General features: G+C 47.9%; 1 protein-coding gene across 11 annotated transcripts in view; it reads left to right on the top strand.

The window, feature by feature from the left end:
• The window catches only part of Znf217 (zinc finger protein 217), a 35,639-nt gene extending 18,178 nt beyond the window's left edge, over positions 1 to 17,461 (top strand). For 8 of the 11 annotated variants that reach the window (XM_076571250.1, XM_076571252.1, XM_076571248.1 and 5 more), the window contains 5 exons: positions 7,206 to 8,932; positions 11,635 to 11,751; positions 12,292 to 13,827; positions 15,522 to 15,656; positions 17,255 to 17,461. In XM_076571250.1, coding sequence (XP_076427365.1) covers positions 7,543 to 8,932; positions 11,635 to 11,751; positions 12,292 to 13,827; positions 15,522 to 15,631 — 3,153 coding nt within the window. In that variant the 5' untranslated portion in view covers positions 7,206 to 7,542 and the 3' untranslated portion in view covers positions 15,632 to 15,656; positions 17,255 to 17,461. Of the gene's footprint in view, positions 1 to 5,843; positions 6,314 to 7,205; positions 8,933 to 11,634; positions 11,752 to 12,291; positions 13,828 to 15,521; positions 15,657 to 17,254 lie in introns of those variants that run through there. The other 3 variants (XM_042276877.2, XM_042276878.2, XM_042276876.2) reach the window with 3 other exon arrangements.
• The last annotated feature ends 6,823 nt before the right edge of the window (positions 17,462 to 24,284 follow it).

The raw sequence follows: 24,284 nt of genomic DNA, 5'->3' as shown, positions 1-24,284 counted from the left end.
ACCCCTGGCTTTTGTTCTTCAGCTTTTCCAAGGTTTTTTTTTTTTTTTTTGGCCTACACTACCCTCAAGTCAGCTGCCTTTTTAATGGGTGATTGTGATCTCTCAAGTTGAAGACAGTGCTGAATGGTGAGGTGGTGTTTTACTTTACTTTTCTAATGTCCCTTAGAGCAGGATAATGTAAAACATTTAGTTTTGTCAAAAGAAATGGTTTGTTTGACACTGCTTATGTGAATATTTAAAAAGGGCAAAATTCAGTGTTGGTGGTAGTTTTTATTTCCTAGTAGCTACAGATTAAAACTCTTGACATGTAAATCTCTCCAACAGTGGTTGGTCTTGTTCACTGAAAGGAAATTTTATTTTTATTTACTTTGAGATGCAAACAGGTAACTATGAAAGAGCTAGACACAATGTTAGCATTTATTCAGCTTTATGTATTATGTAGGAAGGGGGGCGTTCTGTGAGGTTGAGGAATACTGGATTTTAAGGGCATTGCTCCAGGTTGTGTTTTACCTGGTTAGTTAAATTGAGTCTTGATTTAGACCCTGCCCATTTAACCTTCTGAAAAAAAAAAAGTGGCCTAGTGTATAATTCCTTGTGCCACATAATGGGCGTACTGTTTGTTGATGTCAAAGTATTGTGTTGTGTGTACACGGACGTGCTGTGCACAGACACTGAGTCAGTGGAGCTGATGAACCTAGGTAAATGTGAGTTTGCTGCTGCATTTTCCTGAAACCCATTCCTCTGTGCAGCTGGCCCCAGCAGATCTCAGAGCAGATGTGAGGGAGGTTGCCCTCGATAGGCAGGGTTACTGTGAGAAAGTTGGAACACCAGTGTCCCATCCTGCCTGATGGAAAATTAGCAAGGAAATAATTCCCCATAAGCTGCTTTGCAGATCAACATGGAGTGTTGGAAAGCCAGTTTACAGAGCTCAGTATCTTTTAGTATTGACAATATTGAAAGTAAAACTGGCTCCCTCAGCACACCTGAACTGTTTGGGGCTGAATCAGGCAGTGTCTAGTTAAAGGGCCAGGATCTCATTCCTGCTGTCAGGCCTTGGGTCTCCTGCTGTTTGGAGTGAAGTGTTCTCAGAATTTTCCGGAACTGGGATTGTTTTGCCCAGGAGTTTCTCACCTTGCCTTACAGCAGTGTTTTGCCTGTGATAGTTGGATTATAATGTTGAATTTAAACTGAGAATTTACACTTAAATCAGTTTCTCTGAACTTTTAAGTGCTTTTTCACTCACCTGCTAGGGAAAAGTTGATCTGGTCACTGAAAGATCAAAAGTTACTTTGCTTCTTCCCATTCTCATGTGGTCTTCATTTATCATGGTCTCTTATTCCTTGTTCTCCCTCTCTGTTCTTAATCCAGCTGGGATCTCCCGCTCCCCTAAGCTCTCTTTCCCTGGACCCTTGCCCTTCATTACCCCCACTCACGTCCAGGTTGTTCATGTAGATCTCATCCATTTCTCTGTCACTGGGCGATCCCTGTGTCTTTCTTGGCCCCCCCCCTTTTTTTTTGTAAGATCAAAAGTTACAAGTTTATGCACCAGGGTGTTCGTGGGGGTGGGGTGGTGGCAGTGGTGGTGGCAGTGGTGGTGGCAGTGGTGGCGGCAGTGGTGGCGCACGCCTTGAATCCTAGTGCTTGGGAGGCAGAAGTAGGCGGATCTCTTTGAGTTTGAAGCCAGCCAGGTCTAGAGAGCGAGTTCCAGGACAGTCTAGGCTACACACAGAGAAACCCTGTCTTAGAAAAAGAAAAGAGAGAAAGTTAAAGGTTTAGGAGCTGTAGAGGTAGCTCAGACAGTAAGGCCCCTTGCCACCAAGCCTGATGAACCTGCATTTTGATTCTTGGGACACACATGTTGGAAGGAGAGAACTGGCTTCCAAAAATTGTCTGCCCTTTGATCTTCACATATGTGGTGTGGTATGCATCCCCCCATTATAGACAAAAAATGCAGTTTTTAAAGAAGTGGTAGGTTTTGTTACTGTAGACTGATGGAGAAGTTAGTCCTGTTGCAGGGTTAAGAAAAAGAAATGTAGTGGTCTGGTGAGATGGCTCAGCAGCTGGTTAAGAGCCCTTGTCGTGCCCGGCGGTGGTGGCGCACACCTTTAATCCCAGCACTCGGGAGGAGGATCTCTGAGTTCAAGGCCAGCCTGTTCTCCAAAGCGAGTTCTAGGAAAGGCGCAAAGCTACACAGAGAAACCCCGTCTCTCTAAAAACCAAAAAAAAAAAAAAAAAACCAAACCAAACCAAACCAAAACACCTTGTTGCTTTTGCAGAGAACTTGAGTTCGGTTCCCAGCATCCACATGTTGGCTCTTCAGTTCCAGGGGCTCAGGACACCTTTCCTAAACTCTGGGTACTGCATGTAGATGTTTCACACACATATACACAGGCAGAACACTTAATAAATAAATCTTAACCATCTTCCTACAAACTATCTACTGATGGATGTTTGGCCTGCATGTACTTCTGGGCACTGTGTGTTTGTGCCTTTCAGAGGCCACCATTGGATCCCCTGGAACTGGAGTTAAAGCCATAAGCTGCCATGTGGGTGCTGGGAGTTGAAGCTAGGTTCTCTGGAGGAGTAACCAACCAGTTCCTTTAACCACTGAGCCATGTCTCTAGCCCTAATTTTGTAGTTTTAAAGATAGAAATACATTGGTCAGAGTGAGTTGAGTGTCTTCACGTATCTGTTAGGACACCTCTAACCTGGGGGAAGCAGTTGGAAGACAGGCAGAATGCTGCCTATGAGAGGAGTAAATGTCCTCAGTGCCTTCCTGATCCTCAGTGGGAGATAGCCCTTACCTAGAATGTGAGAGAAGGGATTCATGGGAAGCACACACACAGATGTGTTATCTGAAGGCTCTGTGGCTATGAGTATTTCTGTGTACAGTGGTGTTCCCAAGTCCAAGTATAGTAGTCCTCACGAGTGGCAGTTCCCCTGGTTATGTTGCTTTGAGCAGTTTCTTTTCACTGTCTTGTGTAATTGGTAATTTTACAGTCAGGTACTGGGGAGAGATTCATGGTTGATTTAGTCACACATCAATGTCTAGTTAGGGACTTAAAGGATATCAAACACACTTGAGCAGTTAAAGCAAAGCCATATGGTTCTTACTGAAAACTGAGTAATCTTTTTCTTGGGGGGAGTTGGGCAGGTGGTTTCTCAAGACATGAGTTTCTCTGTATAATAGCCTTGGCTATCCTAGAACTTGCTTTGTACATCAGGCTGGCCTCGAACTCACAGAGATCTCCCTGCTGGGATTCAAGGTGTGCGCCACCACCGCCTGGTGAAACTGAGTAATCTTACTGTGCATTAAGCTCTAGTGTGTTCTGTAAAAGTGAGGGCATATTGAGTGCGGTGCCTGGAGCGTGGGACTGAAGGTTCAGTGGTGCCTTGACATGAGTGAAGATTTAAAAAGGTTTTTAAACAGACCTTTGTTTTTTTTATTTTTTTCAGAGTTCTTTTTAACAAGCTTGGTATGGTTAGAATACTTGCTTTCCTGGCAACCAAACAAACTTACATTGCAGTGATGTCCCTTTCCCTTCACTTGTCTGTCATAGTCCGTGAAGGACTGGGATGATTCTGTTGCTTTCTGCACTCCAGCTTCTGGGAGAGCTGCGTCTGCCTGCACTCTTCAGGCAGAGAGAGGGGCCATGTTAGGTAGCAGTTAGAGGAGAGCAGCTGCTTGGATGGGTTCCGATCCTAAGGCTGTTGAGTGCTTTAAAGATTGTAGCGCAGCAAATCGATTTTAACACCTTAAGAAGTATTCTGCCGCTTTACAGTTGAGTGAAAGACTTGGGGCTTCTCTGTGAGGAAGAGGGAGCACCTGCTGTCATGTTTTGATGGACCACGGGAGGGGACACACTCAAGGGGGGCAGTGTTATTGTTCAGTTCAGACCTACCATGGCAGGCCAGGGCTCTGCAACTGACCACACTCTGGCCTCAACTCAGGGCACAGCTGTTTGTGCTGGTCAGCTTTATAAGTGTGAGGGGTGTGTGTGTGTGAGTGAGTAAGTGAGTGAGTGAGTGAATGATGGGGGTGGTGGTGGGGAATCTGGGAAATGCCTTTAATACCAGTATTTGGGAGGCAGTTTCTGAGTTCGAAGCTAAGTCTAGTCTACACAGTGAATTTCAGGATAGCCAGGGCTATGTAGAGAGACCCAGTCTCAAATAAAAATATCCAAAACAAAAAATCTTGGAGGGATGGAGAGATGATTCACTTGTCAACAGCTCTTGCTGCTCTCCAGACTGTCCTTGTTCAGTCCCAGCACCCACCCCAGGTGGCCACAACCACCTGTGTAGCTCCAGCTCCAAGGGCATCTGGTACCCTGCTTCTCCTCTGCCCCCCGCTTCTGGCCTCTGCAGGCACCTGCACACCCACTTAGAAATAACCATTGTTAGTCTTGGTTGCAGGGAGTGGTCATGGGGAGTGGCCTTTTGACTCTCAGGAAGAAAATCTTGTGAACACTTGGGTTCATTTTAGCATCATTTCAGGAGTGGCAGGCACTGTAACCCAGCGAATGGCAAAATCCAGTGCCAGGTCCCAGAGAAACAGCAGTGAACCAGCCAGCCACTCTGTCCTTAGGATCTTAGGATGCTACTTTTTATATTTTAAAACCTTAAAATCTTTAAAATGATGGTAGAGAAAGACGATTTATCTTTAATTTTAAATTTATATTTCCTCAGAGGATGATTTTAGATTGAACTAAAGTCCTGAGAGTATGTCACAGCTGAACTGTAGTGGGTGGTGGTAGGCAGTTGTGGGACAGGCTTGCCCCTGAGTCTTGAGATGCTGTAACTCAGGCTGTCCAGGGCTGTACCATGGGCATAGTTGTGACCATTAGAGTCTGTTCTGGAAGCTTCTTAAGAGGAAGTGCTCCCAGCTTTGCTCTTCCCTTGTCTACCTCTCAGCCAGATGAGGCCCTGCTTCTCTGGCCACCGGCCGGCCAGTGTGCCTCTTGTCCTTTAGTGGGCATGTCTCAGGTTGCCATCTTTAGAGCATCTTTACCTTGAGCTGCAGCCTCTTCCCTTAGGCAGCTGAGGAGTTCAGAGATGGAAATTGGAACCATTCTTTTTCCCCGAAGTAGCAGGAATCTTTATTCAAAACATAGGAGAATGCAGATTTGAACAGAATGCACCATCCAGGAAGCAGGCTCTATGAGTGAAGGTACTCAGATAACACTTGGGATTATAAGTTACCCTGACCCCTGGGTTAGTGGTCATGGTTTGGACCAAGGGATGGTAACCTTTCAGAAAGGGAGCCTGTAGAGAAGTGGGCTTCTTCCAAAAGCTTAGGCTTCACAGATGAGCGGTGCTGTCCTCTCCTGTTACCCCAGCTCAAGCAGGTTTGCTGTTAGCTTTTTGAGATAGGGTTTCACACGCTAGCCCAGTTTGGCCTGGAATTCACTATTTGATACAACAATTGCTTCTCTGCCATTTTAAAATAGTTATTTTAGAGCTTCAAAGAGGAAAGGGCGTCTAGTAACTAGGTGACTGTGCCCGAACTGCAGTTAACCCTGTGAAGTGGGTGGGCAGGGTGAGAGAGATTTCCAGAGGCTGTGCTTAATACTCTAGTGAGCGTACTGCCTGGGTTGTGGGTGTCAGGTCAGTGAATGTGTAGCCATCTAAAATCGGTCCCAAGCTTCGTTTGCGGCCAGTGCTTTGGTTGTGTGGATCTATCAGCCATAGACAGAGTTCAGTGCTTGTGAGCCTTGCTCTAGTTTTAACTACAAGAAGTGCCTGGGTTGGGTTAGCTTTGCTGTGTGTGACACCTTGAAGGTCCTAACTTGGGCTAGAACTTAGGTCTCTGTTAGGTCACAGGGTGGTAACCACTCCAGGTCCTTGTCCTCCATTGTGATTGTAATAAAGGCAGGCATGAAGATAAGCGCTGCCAGTGGCCTGCTCTTCCCCCCTCTGTGCTCTTCACAGCCCTAGTGTGAAGAAGGGGAAGAGCCAGCTTCATGAATGTGCAGTGGGTGGGACACAGAAGGAGAAGGACAGAACTGTGGCAGGTGGCCTGGTGCCCTTTGGTTCCTTTGGAATTAACCAACTTGTTAGGATGAGGAGGCAGGGCTGTAAAAACAAGCCCTCTGTGCCATGAAGGACACTGACTTTTTTAGGGGTTAATCCTTCAGGAGTGAAAGACCAGCCTCCAAAGCAGATTCCATAGAGTGCTAAGTCAAGTCCTCCTTCCACCTGGCCAGTGCCCAAGTGAAAGGTGGAGTACAAGGTGAGAGGTATGTTCTCTGATGGAAAGATGGGCCACACGGAGCCAGGTCTGTGGAGGCCTGTTAGAAATGTGGACACTTGCAAAGTAAGTGGCTTCTGCATCTGATAGGTCATTTGCCTTCTGAAGCCCTACCCTTCCTGGCAGTCTCCAGTGCCCCAAACACATCAGTCCTGGGCCAAGGCGAATGCCCATTCTGAGGTGTGTCTGAATGGGGACCCGAGGAAGGTCCTGTGTTGTGCGCTGAGGCTTGGACCTCTATGTGACTGAGATGGAGACCTCATGTGTCTCGTGTAGGTAACCGTTTTGAGTACAGGCTGTAGGGTATTACCTGAAGCTGTCTCATTTTGTCAGCTCATTTCCTAACTTTTTTCTTTGGAGACAGGGTCTCCCTATGTAGCTCTAGCTGTTCTGGAACTTGCTATATTGACTGGGCTGGCTTCAAACTCTCAGAGATCCACCTACCTCTTCCTCCTGGGCACTGGGATTAAAGCCCCACCATACTGGGGCTTTTGTATAGTCTGTATGGAGGAGGCACATGTGTATCTTGGTGGTGTCTGAGACAGCAGAATTGTAACAGTTCTATCCTAAAGTGTGACTTCTTATTTATGATAGTTATTACATTAATTTTTTAGACTGTCTTTTATGTTGACGAGGCTTACTTTGAACTCACTATGTTGCTTAGTCTGGCTGGCCTGTCATAGCCATTCCCTGTTTAAACTTGGCTTTTATATTTTAGTGAGCAGAGGTCTGGATTAAACTCTCCTTACTGGTTGAATTTCTACTCATTTAGTAAGTGTATTGGCTGGGAAATATGCTAGTGATTTAATTAACAAACGTGTTTAGCAGGATGCATTATGGATTAGTTAAAGGTGTGGCAATTGAGTCTAGTATCCTTTTGTGGGAAAGACCACGTGACTCATGGTCCGAACCCTCTCTTTCTGAGCCTTCCTCACCGTGTCTTGTTTTTTCCTTTCAGAGTTTGGAAGTCCCTTGTCTTCACATTGCCGGGATCAACGTCTTGCTCAACTGAGCCACTCACCCAATGGAGACAGACAGAACTAGTGTCCTTGTGCTGACTCACATCTGAATCACAGCACAGGGCAGCCATCAGACTTGGTTTGTGCAAAGACCCATCTCCATCACCAAGTTTGTCCTAAACTCCGGAATACACGTGCCCCTCTGAACTTTAGTTACAAGCCCAGGGCTCCTGGAGGTTTGAGTGACGTCTCACAAGTGGCCTTATTCTAACTCCAGAGGTTCCCCAGCAGACGGCTGGACTGTCCCTTCTATCTGACCCTGAAGTGGCAGGCAGCATGCCAACTCAGTCACTCCTCGCGTACATGGATGGGCCGGAAGTCATTGGCAGCTCTCTAGGCACCCAGGTGGAGGTGGATGATGCTGTGTCCATCAAAGGGCCAGCTGCAGTCCCCTTCCGAGCTGCACAGGAGAGGAGCATTACCCCAGCTGAAGGGCACATGCCCCTGGACTGCATGTTCTGCAGCCAAGTTTTTTCCCATGCAGAAGACCTCAGTCAGCATGTACTCATGCAGCACCGGCCCATCGTCTGCGAGCCAGCCGTCCTGCGTGTGGAGGCTGAGTACCTAAGTCCTCTTGACAAAGGTCAGGTGCCGACAGAACCACCGAAGGAGAAGAACTGCAAAGAGAAGGAAGAGTTGAGCTGCGATGTGTGTGGGCAGACATTCCCAGGGGCTTTTGACGTTGAGAGCCACATGAAGAAACACAAGGACTCCTTCACATACGGGTGCAACATGTGCGGGAGAAGGTTCAAGGAGCCGTGGTTCCTGAAGAACCACATGCGGACACACAATGGCAAGTCTGGTACCAGGAGCAAGTCGCAGCAGGGCCTGGAGAGTCCTGTCACCATCAATGAAGTGGTTCAGGTACATGTAGCTGGGAGCATCTCCACCCCCTACAAGATCTGCATGGTTTGTGGCTTCATCTTCCCGAATAAGCAGAGCCTCATTGAGCACAGTAAGGTTCATGCCAAAGAATCTGCCTCCAGTGCCAGTAGCACAGCCCCTGATGCCCAGCCAGAGGGGGAACCCACATCTCCGAGGGACGAGCTGCTGCAGTGTTTGAACTTGAGACCCAGATCCCACCCGGAGACTGCAGTGAAGCCCGTCACCTGTATACCTCAGCTTGACCCGTTCACCACCTACCAGGCGTGGCAGCTGGCCACCAAAGGAAAAGTGGCCGTTGCCCAAGAAGAGGTGAAAGAGTCAGGCCAAGAAGGAAGCACGGACAATGAGGATTCGTGTTCAGAGAAAGAGGAACTTGGAGAAATTTGGATTGGGGCTAAGTCGGAAGGTTCTGGAAAGTCCAAAACAAATAGAAGCAGTTGTCCAGGTCTCTCACAAGACAAAGAGAAACCTAGACATGCCAACAGTGAAGTGCCTTCTGGGGATGGCGATCCCAAGTTGCCCAGCAGCAAGGAGAAGCCCACACACTGCTCGGAATGCAGTAAAGCCTTCAGAACCTACCACCAGCTTGTCCTGCACTCGAGGGTGCACAGGAAGGACAGGAGGGCCGATGCCCCATCCCCCACCATGCCTGTGGATGGAAGGCAGCCTGGGACTTGCTCCCCAGACCTTGCTGCCACTGTGGAAGATGGTGGGGCTGTGGACCGAGAAGGCGGCTCTGAAGACGGGTCTGAAGATGGACTCCCTGAAGGGCTCCATCTGGGTGAGTACTCTGCTGCCTCCCAGGCAGTGCTGGAGCATGGGAGTCAAGTTGGAATCTCAGTCCTTTGTGCTTAAATTCCCTGTAGTCAGCATCTCAGCCCTTCTTTCCTTTCTGCAGCAAGGGGGTGGAGTTAAAAGGCCTGTCCAAAATCCTGTCTTGTTCTGAAAGGCTCTGCACATTCTGCTCCCAAAGGACTCAGGTTTTTATAGTTGGTGCACAGTGGGTAGAGACTGGGAATGCTGCTTGCCTCCTCAGGCACTGGAGTGACCTGGTGCAGGATACTAAGAGTTCTGGGACTGAGACCCAGGACTTGGTATCCATTCTCTGCCATTCCTGTTCTTAACTTGTAAGACCAGGACTGTCTATCAAGACCCTGTTTTTGTGTACGTTCAGATGGGTTTCTAGTGGTCCCAGAAGGAGTGGGGGAGGCTTCCCAACCAGTTAGCTCATCCTGCTGTGGGAATCACCTGCTGCATTCTGATCACTTTGGTGTTTGTGAGGCCAGTGTTGATGAGTGAGCTTCTGAAATGGTCTGTAGGTGAAATCCAGGCATGTGGGCCCACTTCAGTCCCACTCCATGAATTTGGTGTGCTGTAATGGTGTTTATAGAAACAAGCTGTTGCCCAGGTTCACAGGATTGGGTGTGAGCCTTGAGCAGTGGAGCCCACCTGTGTTTCTGGACTTGCTGCCCACCCACACTTGAACCATTGTTACAGAATATGGGGCTCTGCTGCTTAAAGTAGTGAACACCCCTGATGTGTGGGGGCACGAGCCACAGGTTAATGATAACAGTGCAGATGTGTCTGTGGCCCTGCATGGTGTGTTGGAAGTCTTTGTGAGACCAGGGTGAGGCCAACAAACAATTATGTCTGTCTGGCCTGTCAACCACTGTGCATTTGAACCAGTACCTAGTTCTTTTTCTGGCTACTGATTGAGGATCTTCAGTCAGTAGACTTTCTCTGGGAGCACGTGGGCATCTCCAGTGCTGACCTGCACTCACTGCAGAGGCACAGAGGCCATCTATGAGGTCATTCTTATGACCTCATGGGCACTATTGTGGGGTCCTAAGGGAGGCTCCCTGGCCTGGCTTGTCACAAGTGGGAGTGCCAGGGTCTGGCTTTGGTTCCTGGTGACCCATTACACATTGCCCAACCTTTCCTTGCGATTTCCCTGTTTGCAAAATCGGCTTATCCACCTCTGTCGCCCCTCCCTAGGATGAGTTTGACATTAGTTGTAAAAGTTTACAACCCTGTGCAGAACGGCATAGTCCAGTCAAGTTCCAGGCTGGAAGGTAGGCCCAGATGTTGAGAGGCCACAGCCTGTGTGTGTCAGAGGTGTTTCCTAGCCTCTTGCGTGTGATGTCAGGAAGCCTGCACCCTGAGGACACAGCTGCATGCAGGCTAGCTGTGAGCCTGGCTGTGATGCAGTGGAACTGTAAGGGCAGCATCCACTGTGCAGTCAGCCAGTTGGCTTTAGGGCTGCTTTCAAGAAGTTCACAAAGTGCTGAATTTCCAAAGCCTCGGCTACCATTGTAAGCTAGGAGTTGTGTTTTATGGATCCCTTTCCCTAGTGGGGATTTGGTGTAATGGAGATAGCCTAGGTCCATTCATTACACCTGCTCTTGCCCGGGTATATGGATCAGCTGTCTTTGCAAATTAGTAAGAAGGCAGCATGTGGCAGAACAGGGAAGAGGCCTGTAATTGGAAATCAGTTTCGTAAGGCAAAACGACTAGTTGAAATATGCCTTTTTGAACCCAGGAGGGACCTGTGTCCTTGGGATCAACCACTGCCTGCATCATGGCTGATGACTAGACTTGCAGAGATGGCTGTGGTGGGTCATTTTACCTTCCTGCTAGAGCTGACACTAGGGGGCAGTCTTAACAGTCCTGGGCAGGTTGGTGGGCTGGTGAGAGTGAAGAAGCCTCAGCGGCTTTAGTTGCCCGTCTCCAGTGGGCCTTCGCATCAGGCACTTCAGTCTTGCCTTTGGTGTAGATTCTGATGAGCCAGGTCTGTTTTTGCCCATGAGATTGCTTGGAAACCATAAACTCCACCTTCCCAAACTTGGCTAAATTTTGTTCAGCTTTCTCTAGGTGCTTGCCCAAAGCCAAGCCAGGGTTGCTGTTGAAGTTACTTTGTGCTTGCTGCCCTCTAGTGGTCACTTTCTTCATCCCAAGCTGTTTTCGGCTGGTGGCTAGGAGGTTTTATATTGATTGCCTCCAAATAAAATTGCTGGTTCTGTGTAAGGTGGTCTCTCTGGCCAGTAAGCCAGGTTTAGTACATGCCAGGCTCCACCATGAAATGGTCATTCTGGTGATGAAGGTGCAAACCCTGAGTACCTAGGGCACTAGGCTGTACTCGATCACAGAGGAGCACAGTTTAGTGCTGGGCATGGTGGCACACCCCTTGAATCCCAGCAGAAGGGTGGCAGGCAGGTGGATTCCTGAGTCCCAAGCTAGTCAGGGCTACACAGGTGAGCCCTCGTCTCCAAAACAGCACAAAACAAAAGCACACGGTCTAAGGCATGAAACACTGCCTTATGGCATTTGGTATGTTATTTTAGCCTTTGAAACTTCTACCCAGAACTAAAATAAAAAATCATTTCATGGTTTCTCCAAATGTTTTGTGTCAAGAATACTGGAGTCCGCATGCCTGAATCATGTGCTTCGTCTGACTTACACAAATATTTTTGTTTCTGCTTTAAGATAAAAATGATGATGGAGGAAAAGCAAAGCCCCTCACGTCCTCGAGAGAGTGTAGTTACTGTGGCAAGTTTTTCCGTTCAAACTATTACCTCAATATTCATCTCAGAACGCATACAGGTAAAGGACTTGTTTCTTAAAGCATGTGTTAGCTAAAATGATGATGATGATGATGTGCTGCTGGTCTGTGGTTCAGTGGCTTATGTGTCCTAAACTTGAACAGTGGGGTCCTGTTTTGAGGCTGGTTTACGGCTGCCATATTCTGGTTCTCATCTGAAGACAAACCACTTTATGATTTTGGAGTGAAGCAAGGGTATATTGGCTGCTTTGTTTGGATGCAGTGCGGCAGCAGTATGGGTTAGGAAGTCATGAGCCTGCCTTGGCTTGGGAGCACCGTGTCGTTCCCTGTGCTCCCATTTCCTTAGCTGAAAAAGTGCACAGACTGCCACAGGGCAGCAGGGGAGGCCAGGTCAGTAAAGCGTGCAGTGGGCTTTTTCTGGGAAAGACGGGTCTAAGTAAGTGTTCAGTGCACTGGGCCCTTGAGATGTCCTAGATAGGGAGATTGGCAGATAGGGGACAACCCGTGTTTTGTGTCATGGCTTATCTGGCTTGCAGAGTTGTATTGGCGCTTTTCCCTAAACGTGGCGTATCTCGTTCTAGGTGAAAAACCGTACAAATGTGAATTCTGTGAGTATGCCGCAGCCCAGAAGACGTCTCTGAGGTACCACTTGGAGAGACATCACAAGGACAAACAGCTGGCGGACGCTGCGGCCGAGGCTAAAAGCGAAGGTCGGAGCCAGGAGCCGCAGGAAGCACTACTAACTGCCGACAGTGCACAGACCAAAAATTTAAAGCGATTTCTCGATGGTGCCAAAGATGCTAAGGGCAGCCCACCTGCCAAGCAGCTTAAGGAGACACCGCCGCCGCCTTCTGTCTTCCCGAGTGTTCTGGGCAGCGCCCGCCTCTCACCAGCACACAACAAGGATACTCAGGATTTCCATAAAAATGCAGCCGATAGTGGCGAGAAAGTGCGAAAGAGTCCGGCCCCTGCTTACCTGGACATGCCGAAAAAGAGAGCAGCGGGCGAGCCTCAGGCCAGCAGCATCCCTGCCTGCAAACTAGAGGGGAGTGGGCCGCTGGCCCGGGAAGGTGGCCATAGGGAGAAGATGGAGTGGGAGGCCGACGGCAAATACAAGCCGGGTGCTGACTGCCAAGACAGGCCTTTGAATCTGTCCCTTGGGGCGCTCCACACCTCTCCTGCTCTCTCTCTGAGCAAGTGTCTCATCCCTACCATCGCCTGCCCCTTTTGTACCTTTAAGACTTTTTACCCGGAAGTTCTGCTGATGCACCAGAGACTGGAGCACAGGTACAATCCCGACACTCACAAGAGCTGCAGCAGCAAGTCTGTGCTGAGGAGCAGGCGGACAGGATGTCCTCCTGCCTTGCTAGGCAAAGATGTGCCTCCCTTGTCCGGCCTGCACAAGCCCAAGACTAAGCTTGCCTTCTCATCACAGGCCAAGTCCTTGTTCCTGGAGAAGGCCCGGCAGGGCACCTCCGGGCCAAGCAAAGCTCCCCAGACATCAGGGCCAGACAACAGCACTTTAGCCCCGAGTAACCTGAAGTCACACAGATCACAGCCCAGTGCCGGGGGTCCCGGGGCCACCAGACAGCAGCAGGCAGAGCTGTTGCCCAAAGGTGGTGTCTCTGCTGCTACGGATAAAGTGAAAAGACCCGAGCTGAAGCATAAGACCCTGCCAGCTGCCCAGTCTCAGTCCCCCCTCGGCAGTAGTAACGGCAATGGTTCCCTCGAGTATCCCATGAAGGTTGACGGCCCGTGGGGGCCGCCAGGGAGAGACTACTACTGCCATCGGAATGCTGGCAGCGCCGCAGCCGAGTTCTGTGAGCCGCTTCCCAAAAGACTCAAGTCCAGCGTGGTGGCCCTGGACCCAGAACATCCTGGACCCAACGGCAGAAGGGGCTTCGAGCTACCCAAGTACCATGTGGTCAGGAGCATCACCTCGCTGTTACCAGAGTGTGTGTGCCCATCGCCTGTGATGGCCCCGAAAGCCCGTTTCCTGAGCCCTGGGGAGGTGGAGTCCCCCAGTGTGTTGACTGTGCAGAAGCCCTACAACGCCTCCGGACCTCTGTACACCTGTGGACCTGTGGGACACACAGGAGCCAGCCCAGCCCTTGAAGGTACTACCCAGGCACTAGGTTGGCACTGAGTTTAGGCATACATGCCATGGGAGCCCAAGCAAGCATTCTTCCATACCCAACACGCAGCAATGGATTATGGGCCTTCAGAGCTTAACTTTAAAGGATTAAGTCTTGAATTTCTCTTAAGGAAATAATATAGAATAAAACAAAAATAAAAACAAGTTAAAAGTAGTTTCTTTCCTTACTGTTGAAGTCAAGGTACCTGGGCATGGTGGTGCATGTCTGTCATCTCAGCACTGGGTGACTGAGGCTTTTGAGATTAGCCTGGGCTATATAGACCTGTTCCCAAGGGAAAACCAAAAAAAAAAAAAAAAAAAAAAAAACCCAAACAACAAAATATGGGTGCCATTGAGATCCTGCTTAGGCCTCTGTCACAACCCTCTTCTCCTTTCCACAAGTCATGGCCGACACTCTAAACCTCTGGTGGGATTTGGGATTTTTCTGTTCCTGTGCTGAAGAGACTGTGTGTGGCATTGGTACACTGGTCTGCTGAGGAGGTCGCCTTGTGGGGGGGGAGTGGTCCTCTTGTGGATGACTTTGGAGTTCCCATAGGGAAATAGTTTCTTTTCCAGAGTTTCATGGAGCTTTCTGGTGCTTTCCAGTGCTTGGAGGACAGTAGTCCATGTGTCTCTCTTGCAGACTTGTCTGCATCATGGGGTTGTGGGTCTGTGCTGCTCCACAGACAGCCACAGTCAGCAGACCTTGTAGGCTTGGCCCGGGAGAGGCAGTCTAGTCTAGGTTTGGAAGTCCAGATTGTGTAGACCTGTACACCACTTCACTTGTGTTGTGAAGCCCTGAGAACTGCTCTCAGTGTGGTGTGTTCTGGGCACTTCCTGCTGGAGAGAAAACCAGGAGATCTCCTCTGCTTCAGTGGATTGCATTAAAGTGGTGATGAAGTGGTAACGTGCCTTTGTGGGTGTGGGCTATCAAACCCGGGGCCTGGTGCGTGCTTTCGGCACACTGAACCAGCTGAGCTGCATCCCTACTCCTGAAGGAAGCGATAGGTTTTGCTCCCTGTGGATAGGTGTCGAGTATTCCATGGTCTTTCACGTAAGTCTGACCTTTTTCCTGTTGCAGAGAGTTTTGTTTATGGTCTGTGTCGGCTTAAGTACATTGCTTGTTTCGTTATGGTGTGTGTGATGTGGGTAGACACTGGGGTTGTTTTCTTGCTCCATCCTCAGTCTCCGGTCTTCTGCAGCCTTAAGTGCCTTCACTGACTGAGCCATCGTGTTGGTGCCCAGTTTAAGTGTGTGTGCCTGCCTGCCTGCCTTCCCACCTAACTACCTCTCCCTCCCTCCCTCCCTCCCTACTTCGGGACAGGATCTCATATGTAGCCCTGGCTGTCTGGAACTGGCTGTGTAGACCAGGCTAGCCTCAGTCTTGTAGACATCCCTCTTGCTCTGCCTCTAAGTGCTGAGATTAAGCGTGAGTGCCACTAGTTCTGGCATGTTTCTTTTTAAGAGACGGTCTGATTTTTGTAGCTCTGGCTGGCCTTGAACTCACTTTGTAGACTAGGCTGGCCTGTCTCCACCTCAGCCTCTGGATTAAAGGTGTGCACCACTGTTGTCCTAAACAGACAGCTGTAGACACTTGCTTCTTGGACTGAGAGCCTGCATGTCCTGTTGAGGTGCTGGGGGCAGACTCCGGGTGACCTCTTCCTTCTCTTCACTTAGGAAAGAGGCCTGTGTCCTATCAGCACCTGTCCAGCAGCATGCTGCAGAAGAGAGGCCATGAGAACTGTGCTGGAAATACACATTATCGACCAAATGACAAAAAAACTTGATTTCTGATGGTTTCGGGGGGAAAAGGTGAGTGTTAGTATCTTTAAATAGATTGTATTGGTTAATTTTCTTTTTAAAAGTTTAGAAATATTATCTTTAAGTTACATGTGTTGGTGATTTGTGTACTGTGGAGGGGGGTGGGTGTAGCATGTCTTAGGGAGTCGTTTTCTCTTACCACGGGTGACATTGCTCAGATTGTCAGCTCGGCAGCAAGTGCCTGTACCCGGTGAACCACCTGAGTGGCCCCGTCTTTGTTTGTTAAAATTTACAGTACTCAGGAACTACAGGTGTCTGGCAGTAGTTAGATAGCCCGTGAAATGTATTGAGTCTTTACCATGTAGGGAGCATCTAATGAATCAAGCTTTAATCCTCACTGTAGGTTAGGGCTCAGCAGGCTACACTCCAGCTCCTGCTGCTGAGAAAAGGGGTTGGATTGGGATGTGCCACACCCATTTGTTTACTCATAGTTCCATAGCTGCCCTCCTGCTATAGCACAAAATTGGGCGTGTAACCCAGTAACCAAGGGTTACCATAGTTCTGCTGGAGATGGACAAGGTTCCTGACCTGAGGCTGGAAGACAGACTCCAAGCCAGCCTGAGGAGATAGGCTTGGCCTGTGTGGCTTCCCAGAGTCCAACTGCTTCTGCCTGGCATTGTCTTGGGTCTACAGAGTTGAACCTGTGCCTGCCTTCTTGGTTCAGAGCTGATCAGAGCATTCTGAAGTCCTTATCTGTTCTGGGAAGGGAACTGGGGATGGGTAAGCAGAGGTGTGTTTTGACTTTCAGCTTAACAGTTCCGTTGTGTATGAGTGGCAGCTTCCTGAGCTCAGGGGGGCATTGTTAGCACTGCATGGCTGTCCGTTTAGATGTCACAGCCTGGGCAGCTGCCATGCCAGGCTGACTCTTAGGCTGAGGACTTATTACCTGAGCACTGCAGTTAAATGGCTTAGATGGTGCTCCTGGACAGAGGAGGCTGCCTCTCAGGTGAGTCCCATGAAACCGTCCCATGTGCATGTGGATGGAGCTGTGATGTAGAGGTGAGAAGATGCTCCAGCTTCAGGGAATAGGGGCTTTTGCTCAGCATCAGTTTGATTTTCCTTTTTGCAAGTAGGGAACAGGGTCTTGCTGTACAGCGTAGGCCAGCTTTGAACTTGGGGATCCTGTTTCAGTTTCCTCAGTCCTGGTATTACAGAAGTGAGCCATTAACACTGGGTAACCCTTCTTGAGTACTGGGTTCTGGTTCTTGGTGTAATTATCTCATCCCTCGTAGTAGTCCATCAACACATAACGTAGTCTCTAGCTGTGTTGATTGGGAAATTGGAGCTTAAGTGGAATCCTTTACTTGTAGTATCCCATAGTTGACTCAATGTATGTTGAAAATAGTATTACTTTTGTTGATGTGTGCATCTGTGAGTGAATGCCATGTGAGTGCAGGTGCTCTTCCTGTCCAGAAGAGGGTATTTGATCCCTTGGAGCTGGAACTAGACATTGTGAGCTGCCTGGCGTGGGTCCTCTGGAAGAGCCAGTCCTGGCGACTAACTGTAGGGCCATTTCTCCAGCTTATTTCTTCGGATCCTCAACCGGTGTGCTTTGTCCTAATGGCTTTCAACCGTTTCTTTCCCCTTAGGTCTCGCTGAATGCAAGTTCACACTTTCCACGGAATCACACTTTGGTTCATCTTCTGAGAGCACGTGATGAGAGCTACTGAACAAGCTGTGACTGTATTGTACATAGACTCGCAGAGCAGAGAAGAACACTACATTCTCCTAAGTTCTATTAACTTTTGTACCAAATAGCAATAAAAACTAGTGGGAGCAGTTGGGCTGTACACGAATGGATGGGGACTGCAAATCTATTTTGTCCCTAAATATTTTTTTAAATAATTGACCAAATAAGTTTTTGCATACTTGAGCGCTGCTGAAAAGAAATCATTTGGGTGGGGTGGGGTGGGGTGGGGTGGGGACGGGTGGGGACTGTTGTAAGGCTCGCACCTCAGGTAAATGTAAATACCTACGTTGTAAACTTGCTGAAGTACTGTGTGTATTTCTTTTCCTCATGGAGCTCAGTGACTTGAGCAGTTTCTGCTTCTTTATGCTTTCTCATTTAAAGTGTGTTTTAAAGCAAGTCCTCCCTGTCCTGTATTATGTTGTCCTCCACAGTCTATTGTTTGTCCTCACACAATTGCCGATGGAAGTGTTGGCACTCTGAGGATGGCTGTGCATCTCAAGTCAGCAGGACTGAACCTGGCACCTTTAGTCAGCTGTTATCAGGTAGTCAATGAGGAAGATAAAACATTGTCTTCCTGTGGACAGGTTGTCCTGGAACCCCAGCATCCTGCCCTGGGTGGCCTGTGACGCTTCTGAGCAAATGTGCCTACAGAGAAGCCATCGCTCTGTAGGGGGCAGAGCCAGGCTCCATGGGGGCCATCTCAGTCCTTCATTTCTGTTGTGAGAGTCAGTTTCTTGGAGAGTTGTCTGGGTTAAGTCTAGACAAATATGCCAAATTTCCTTGTGTGAATTGCATGCTGGGAAGCAATTTTAAAGGGAGTGAAAGGTTTGGGGAGATTTTTAGTTTGTATCTGGAGTCTTGGTGTGTCTGGTGTGAATTGTGAACACCTTGAGTGCTGACTGAGCCTCCTGGCAGGCAGGGAGAGAAGAGCTGCTGTAGTCCCCTCGTCTCCTTTTCTTTGTTTCTTGGCCAGGGTGATGTCCTCAGTGCACAGGCAGCTTGGGCTTGAGGGAAGACAGCCACCAGCTGGCTTGCTGGACGTTTTAAACTTGAGTTCCTTTGATGCCTTGAGTTTCTCCAACAGTTTTTGGGTTTAGCAAACCCAAAGTATTTTATTAAGAAACTGTTTCAAAGGTGAATTTGCACTGCTCCCTTTCCTTACCCCTCCCCCTCGGTAGGACAGAAGGGTGAAGAGCTCAAAGAACCCCGGCTCTTCCCACTCTGATTATGTGACATGGGGGTCCTTGGGAGGCCTGTGGACGGTCCCTAAGGGAGACTAGACCTCCTGTGTTGAAGGGAGACCCGGGTTGAGATGTGTCTGCTCTTGCAGAAAGTGCTTTTGTATCAAGAACATGTACACGAGGCCCTGTTCCCGTCCACAAGCTGAGCCATATGTACATAATCTAGACTGTTTTCTTAGGTTCTGCACTTTTATAGCCTATTTTTGAAGATTAACACATTTGCAAGATGATTGACTCAATCTTTGCCTAAATCCAGCGAGTATCCAGGAAGCTCGCAGAGATGATAAATGTAAATCTTGAGGGGGGAGGTTATATACAATGGGGGGCAAAATTAAACCTGTATTAAAAAAAAATCACCAAATCTATTAGAAAACAAGTCAATGTGTGTAATGCTGAAATTTTGGGGGCTTTCAGATTTCTCTAGTTATATTTTCTGAATGCATAAAAATTCCAGGTTTTGTTTGTTTGTTTGTTTATAAACAGCCCTTGTACTTCACAGTGTGTTCTTATCATCAGTATTAACTCTCGGGACACTACTGGCTTCCTGCGTCTCTCCTTTGCGGCAACAGTACATGTGGTAGAGGTACAGTTCGTTGGGTTTTGTTAATGTATTTATTTATTCCGGTTTGAGTTATTTTAATTGTTGGTACTTAAGCTGTCAGACCGTAGACCTGCCTTATTTATGATATATTTCAGCTTAAAGTTGTGTTATATGTGGATGTAAATATAGATTTGGTGTTTTACAGCTCTGGTGTTCTGGTTTTTATTGTGTCCCTGGTTCGTTCTCTCTCCCTCTCTTCTTCTCTCCTTCCCCCCCCCCCCCCCCCCCCCGTGTGTGTGTGTGTGTGTGTGTGTGTGTGTGTGTGTGTGTGTGTGTGTGTGTGTGTGTGAACTTCTGAGGGTTGGTTTTCTCCTTCCCTGTGGGGCCCTGAAGGAGAAAATGACCTGAACTCAGGTAGGTCATTAGGCTTGCCTGCAGATGGCTTTACCCACTGAGCCATCTTGCTGGCTTTGGGCCCTGGTTCCTGTTTTAAATTTAACTTTTGCTTGTTTTATTTACTTAAAAAAAAATTAAACTTTTTGTCTGTGCCCATGGACGCTAGAAGAGGGTGTTGCATTCCCTGGAACTGATGTTATGAATGGTTGTGAGGCCACCACATAAGTGCCGGGTACAGAGCCCTGTCCTCAGAGTCCTGGCCAGAGCAGCCAGTGCTCCGTGCCCTGTGCTCCGGGGCCAGCCGGCTCTCCCACTTGTTCTTTTTTTAAGTCTTATTTTTATTTTGTGTCGGGGTACATGCAACATGGTATGCATGTGGAGGTTGGAAGACAACCTTCAAGGGTTGGTTCTTTATTTCCACCACGTAGAAGGGCTTGGGGACCCGACCTGTATGCCAGGTAGTGAGTGCCTTTTACATACTGAGCTGGAGGTTTAGTTGTGTTGTTAGGGGTGGGGGTTTGGGAGCATTTAGTGCTTTCCACCCTCCGATCCTGGATTTATTTGAGACCGGCTCTGTACACTGGACAGCCCAGACCCACCACTCCTGGGTTTATTTGAGACCGGCTCTGTACACTGGACAGCCCAGACCCGTCAGACTTCGCTTGTGGCTCAGGTTGGCTTCAGACTTGCTCTCTTGCCGCTGCTTTCCAAGTCCTGAGATGACGTGTTCGGTTTTTCCTAGGTTTTTGGGGAGCAAACCTCAGACAATTTTATTTCTGAACTATGTGAATGTGCATTCCTAGCAGATACAGACTAAAATGTTTTAGGTTTATTATATTTGAGTGTTTTGCCTGCATGTATGTGTATGTACCACATGTGTGCCTGCTGTGTGAGCTGCCACATGGGTGCTAGGAATTGAAACTGGGTCACAGCCCCTGTGGGACCAGTGTCACTCACTATCAACCTCTTCCAGTCTGTGTATTTTATGGCATTTCAAAAGTATCTCTGATGGAAGGCCCATTACTGTTTAGTCAAAGGAGCCAGGAGCTACATTAGTAAATCAGGTGGTGGGTTTCTTGAGCTACATGCCCCCCCCCCCAACCCCTCTCCTGTGCACTGACTGACACTCATTATTGAAGAGCCCTTGCCCTGGGTAAGATTTGCTTCTGTAGCTTGGGGCTTATTGCCCTTGTCTCTGATCCATGTTACTGAACTGAGTTAAAACCTTAAGGTGGATTTGGGTTCAGTTTTTCTGGAATAAGGGTGAATTCCTCCTGCTATTTCTGGCCAGTAGGGATACCAAGCCGAATAGTGGGTTAGGGCGAGTTAGAATGATGCCTTTATAAAGTTGCCCCACCTTTCTGCTTAAGCTTTCAATGGCTAAAAATCAAAGCTGGGAGTGTGGAAAAGATGTTTATAAAAGTTCCATGGGGCCGGTGAGGTGGGTCTGTGGATAAAGGCAGCTTCCTGCTGTGCTTGAACCGGTAATGGTGGAAGGAGAGAACCAGTGCCTGCAAGTTGTCCTCTGGCTTCAACACACACACACACACACACACACACACACACAATTATTTACAGAAAGCTTTGTGGGGGACCAATGAGATGGTTCAATGGTAAAAACATTTATCCTCCAAACCTGATTACCTGAGTTCAGTCCCTGAAACCCACATCCATACTTACACAGACACATAAATAGAATTAATAAATACAAGTGTAATAGGGTATTTAAAAGTTAAAAGATTCCATTGTTCCTTCGTCATCTATTGAAACTATAAAGGAGACCATTCCCTGGTGGTTGGGAACTCAGGCCTATAATCCCAGCACTGGGGAGGCTGAAGCAGGAGGATTGTGAATTACAGGTCAGTTTGGGTTACTCAAGGAGAGCCTGTCTGTAAGTAACAAAAGCAGGACCCCCAGACTTGTTTTGTGGCTCTGAAATACGGTTTGAACAAAGACTACATTCCTGGCTGCTGCCTCCTGACTTAGCAGAGACCCAGGAATGAATGTGTTACTGTGTGTGACACATGCTTTAGGCAACTAGCCATGCTGAAGTCGAGTTTCCTGGTTGGCCAGTGGCAGTATCGCCTGCTGGTCCAGGCTTTGTTGGGAGTGTTGTGGAATCATCACCCCTTTGCTGTGACCAGACCTGATTTCATCTTGGGTTCTTTGTATTTATAAAGGTAAACAATTTTGAAGTATGTATATGTACCTGTGTGGACACCCACAGGGGCCAGAAGAGGACCCCAGATCCACCGGGGCTAGAGTGGTAGGATGTTCTCAGCTACCCTGTGTGTGTGCAAGTGCTCATGACCACTGAGCCTTTCAGCCAACCTTTTTAAAAAAGATTTGTTTGGCGTTATGTGTATGTGAACACACTACCCAAGGGCGCCAGGGTCATTGGCTCCTTAGAGGCATAGCTGTGATCTGCCTGAGGTGACTACTGGCATTTGAACCTCAGGTCCTCTGAAAGAACAGCTAGTACTTTTAACCACTGAGCTCTTTCTCCAGGCCTCAATTTTTTTTTTCATTTTTATTACTAAGAAATTTTCTATTCATTTTATATACCAACCACAGATCCCCCTCTTCTCCCTCCTGCTCCCCAGCCTTCCCTCCTCACAACTTACCCCCCATTCCCACCTCCTCCAAGGCCAAGGTTTCCCATGGGGAGTCAGCAGAGCCTGGTACATTCAGTTGAGGCAGGTCCAAGCCCCTCCCCCATGTACCAAGGCTGTGAAAGGTGTCTCACCATAGGCACTGGGCTCCAAAAAGCCCGCTCATGCACCAGGGATGGATCCCAATCCCACTGCCTGGGAGCCCCCTAACCAGTTCAAGCTAAACAACTGTCTCGCCTATCCAGAGGGCCTAGTCCAGTCCCACAGAGGCTCCACTGCTATTGGTACACAGTTCATGAGTTTCCAATAGTTTGGCTGGCTGTCTCTACATTTTCCCATCATGATCTCGATGTCACTTGCTCATAGAATCCCTCCTCTCTCTCATCGATTGGACTCCAGGAGCTCGACCTGTCACCTGGCCGTGGATCTCTGCATCTGCTTCCATCAGTTACTGGATGAAGGCTCTATGATGACAGGGTATTTACTAATTTGATTACCAGAATAGGCCAGTTCAGGCACCCTCTCGACTATTGCTAGTAGTCTAAGGTGGGGTCTTCCTTGTGGATTCCTGGGAACTTCCCTAGCACCCTGTTTTTCTGTATTCCCATGTCTTCATTTATCATAGTATCTCTTTCCTTGCTCTCTACACTGTCCCTGTTCCAGCTCGAACCTCCTGTTCTCTTATGTTCTCATCCCCCATTCCTTGCCCTCCATTACCCCCTCCTCACCTCTAGTTTGCTCATGTAGATCTCATCTATTTCTCCTTTGCTGGGTGATCTATGTGTCCCTCTTAGGGTTCTCCTTGTTAGCTAGCTTCTCTGGAGCTGTGGGTAGTCTGGTTATCTTTTGCTTTACATCTACTATCCACTTATGAGTGAGTACATATCATGTTTGTCCTTCTGAGTCTGGGTTACCTCACTCAGGATGGTATTTTCTAGTTCCATCCATTTGCCTGCAGATTTCATGATATCACTTTTTTACTGCTGAGTAGTACTCCATTGTGTATATGTGTCACATTTTCTTTATCCATTCTTTGGTTGAGGGGCACCTAGGTTTTTCCAGGTTCTGGCTATTACAAATAGTGCTGCTATGAACATAGTTGAGCATGTGTCCTTGTGTTGTGATTGAGCATTCCTTGGGTATATGCCCAAGAGTGGTATAGCTGGGTCTTGAGGTAGATTGATTCCCAATTTTCTGAGAAACTGCCATACTGATTTCCAAAGTGGCTGTACCAGTTTGCATTCCCACCAACAGTGGAGGAGTGTTCCCCTTGCTCTGCATAAGCTGTCATCAGTGTTTTTGATCATAGCCATTCTGACAGGTGTAAGATGGAATCTCAGAGTCATTTTGATTTGCATTTCCCTGATGACTAAGAATGTTGAGCAATTCTTTAAATGTCTTTCAGCCATTTAGGATTCTTCTGTTGAGAATTCTCTGTTTAGCTCTGAAGCCCATTTTTTAATTGAATTGTTCGGTATTTTGATGTCTAATTTCTTGAATTTTTTTTTTTAAAATATATTTTGGAGATCAGCCCTCTGTCAGATGTGGGGTTGGTGAAGATCTTTTCCCATTCTATAGGCTGTCATTTTGTTTTATTGAGTGTGTCCTTTGCCCTACAAAAGCTTCTCAGTTTCAGGAGGTGCCATTTTATTAATTGTTGCTCTCAGTGTCTGTGCTACTGGTGTTATATTTAGGAAGTGGTCTTCTCTGCCAGTGCATTCAAGACTACTTTCTCTTCTATCAAGTTCAGTGTAACCGGATTTATGTTGAGGTTTTTGATCCAGATAGGGATGTACAGTTTTGTCTTTTCAAAAATCAGGTGTTCACAGGTGTGCAGATTAATGTCAGGGTCTTCAATTAGATTCCATTGGTCCATATGTCGGTTTTTATGCCAGTACCAAGCTCTATAGTAGAACTTGAGGTCAGGGATGGTGATGCCTCCAGAGGTTGCTTTATTGTACAGGATTCTTTTAGCTATCCTGTTTTTTTTTTTTTTTTTTTTTTTTTTTTTTCCCACATGAAAGTTGAGTATTGTTTTTTCCAGGTCTGTGAAGAATTGTGTTGGGATTTTGATGGGAATTGCATTGAATCTGTAGATTGCTTTTGGTAAAGATTGCCATTTTTACTATGTTAATCCTA

This window comes from Peromyscus maniculatus, chromosome 4 (genome assembly GCF_049852395.1).
Source record: "Peromyscus maniculatus bairdii isolate BWxNUB_F1_BW_parent chromosome 4, HU_Pman_BW_mat_3.1, whole genome shotgun sequence".
In the NCBI taxonomy this organism is placed as follows: Eukaryota; Metazoa; Chordata; class Mammalia; order Rodentia; family Cricetidae; genus Peromyscus; species Peromyscus maniculatus.
Note: the sequence above shows the minus strand (reverse complement) of the source record. Positions and strands in the feature narration are given on the sequence as shown.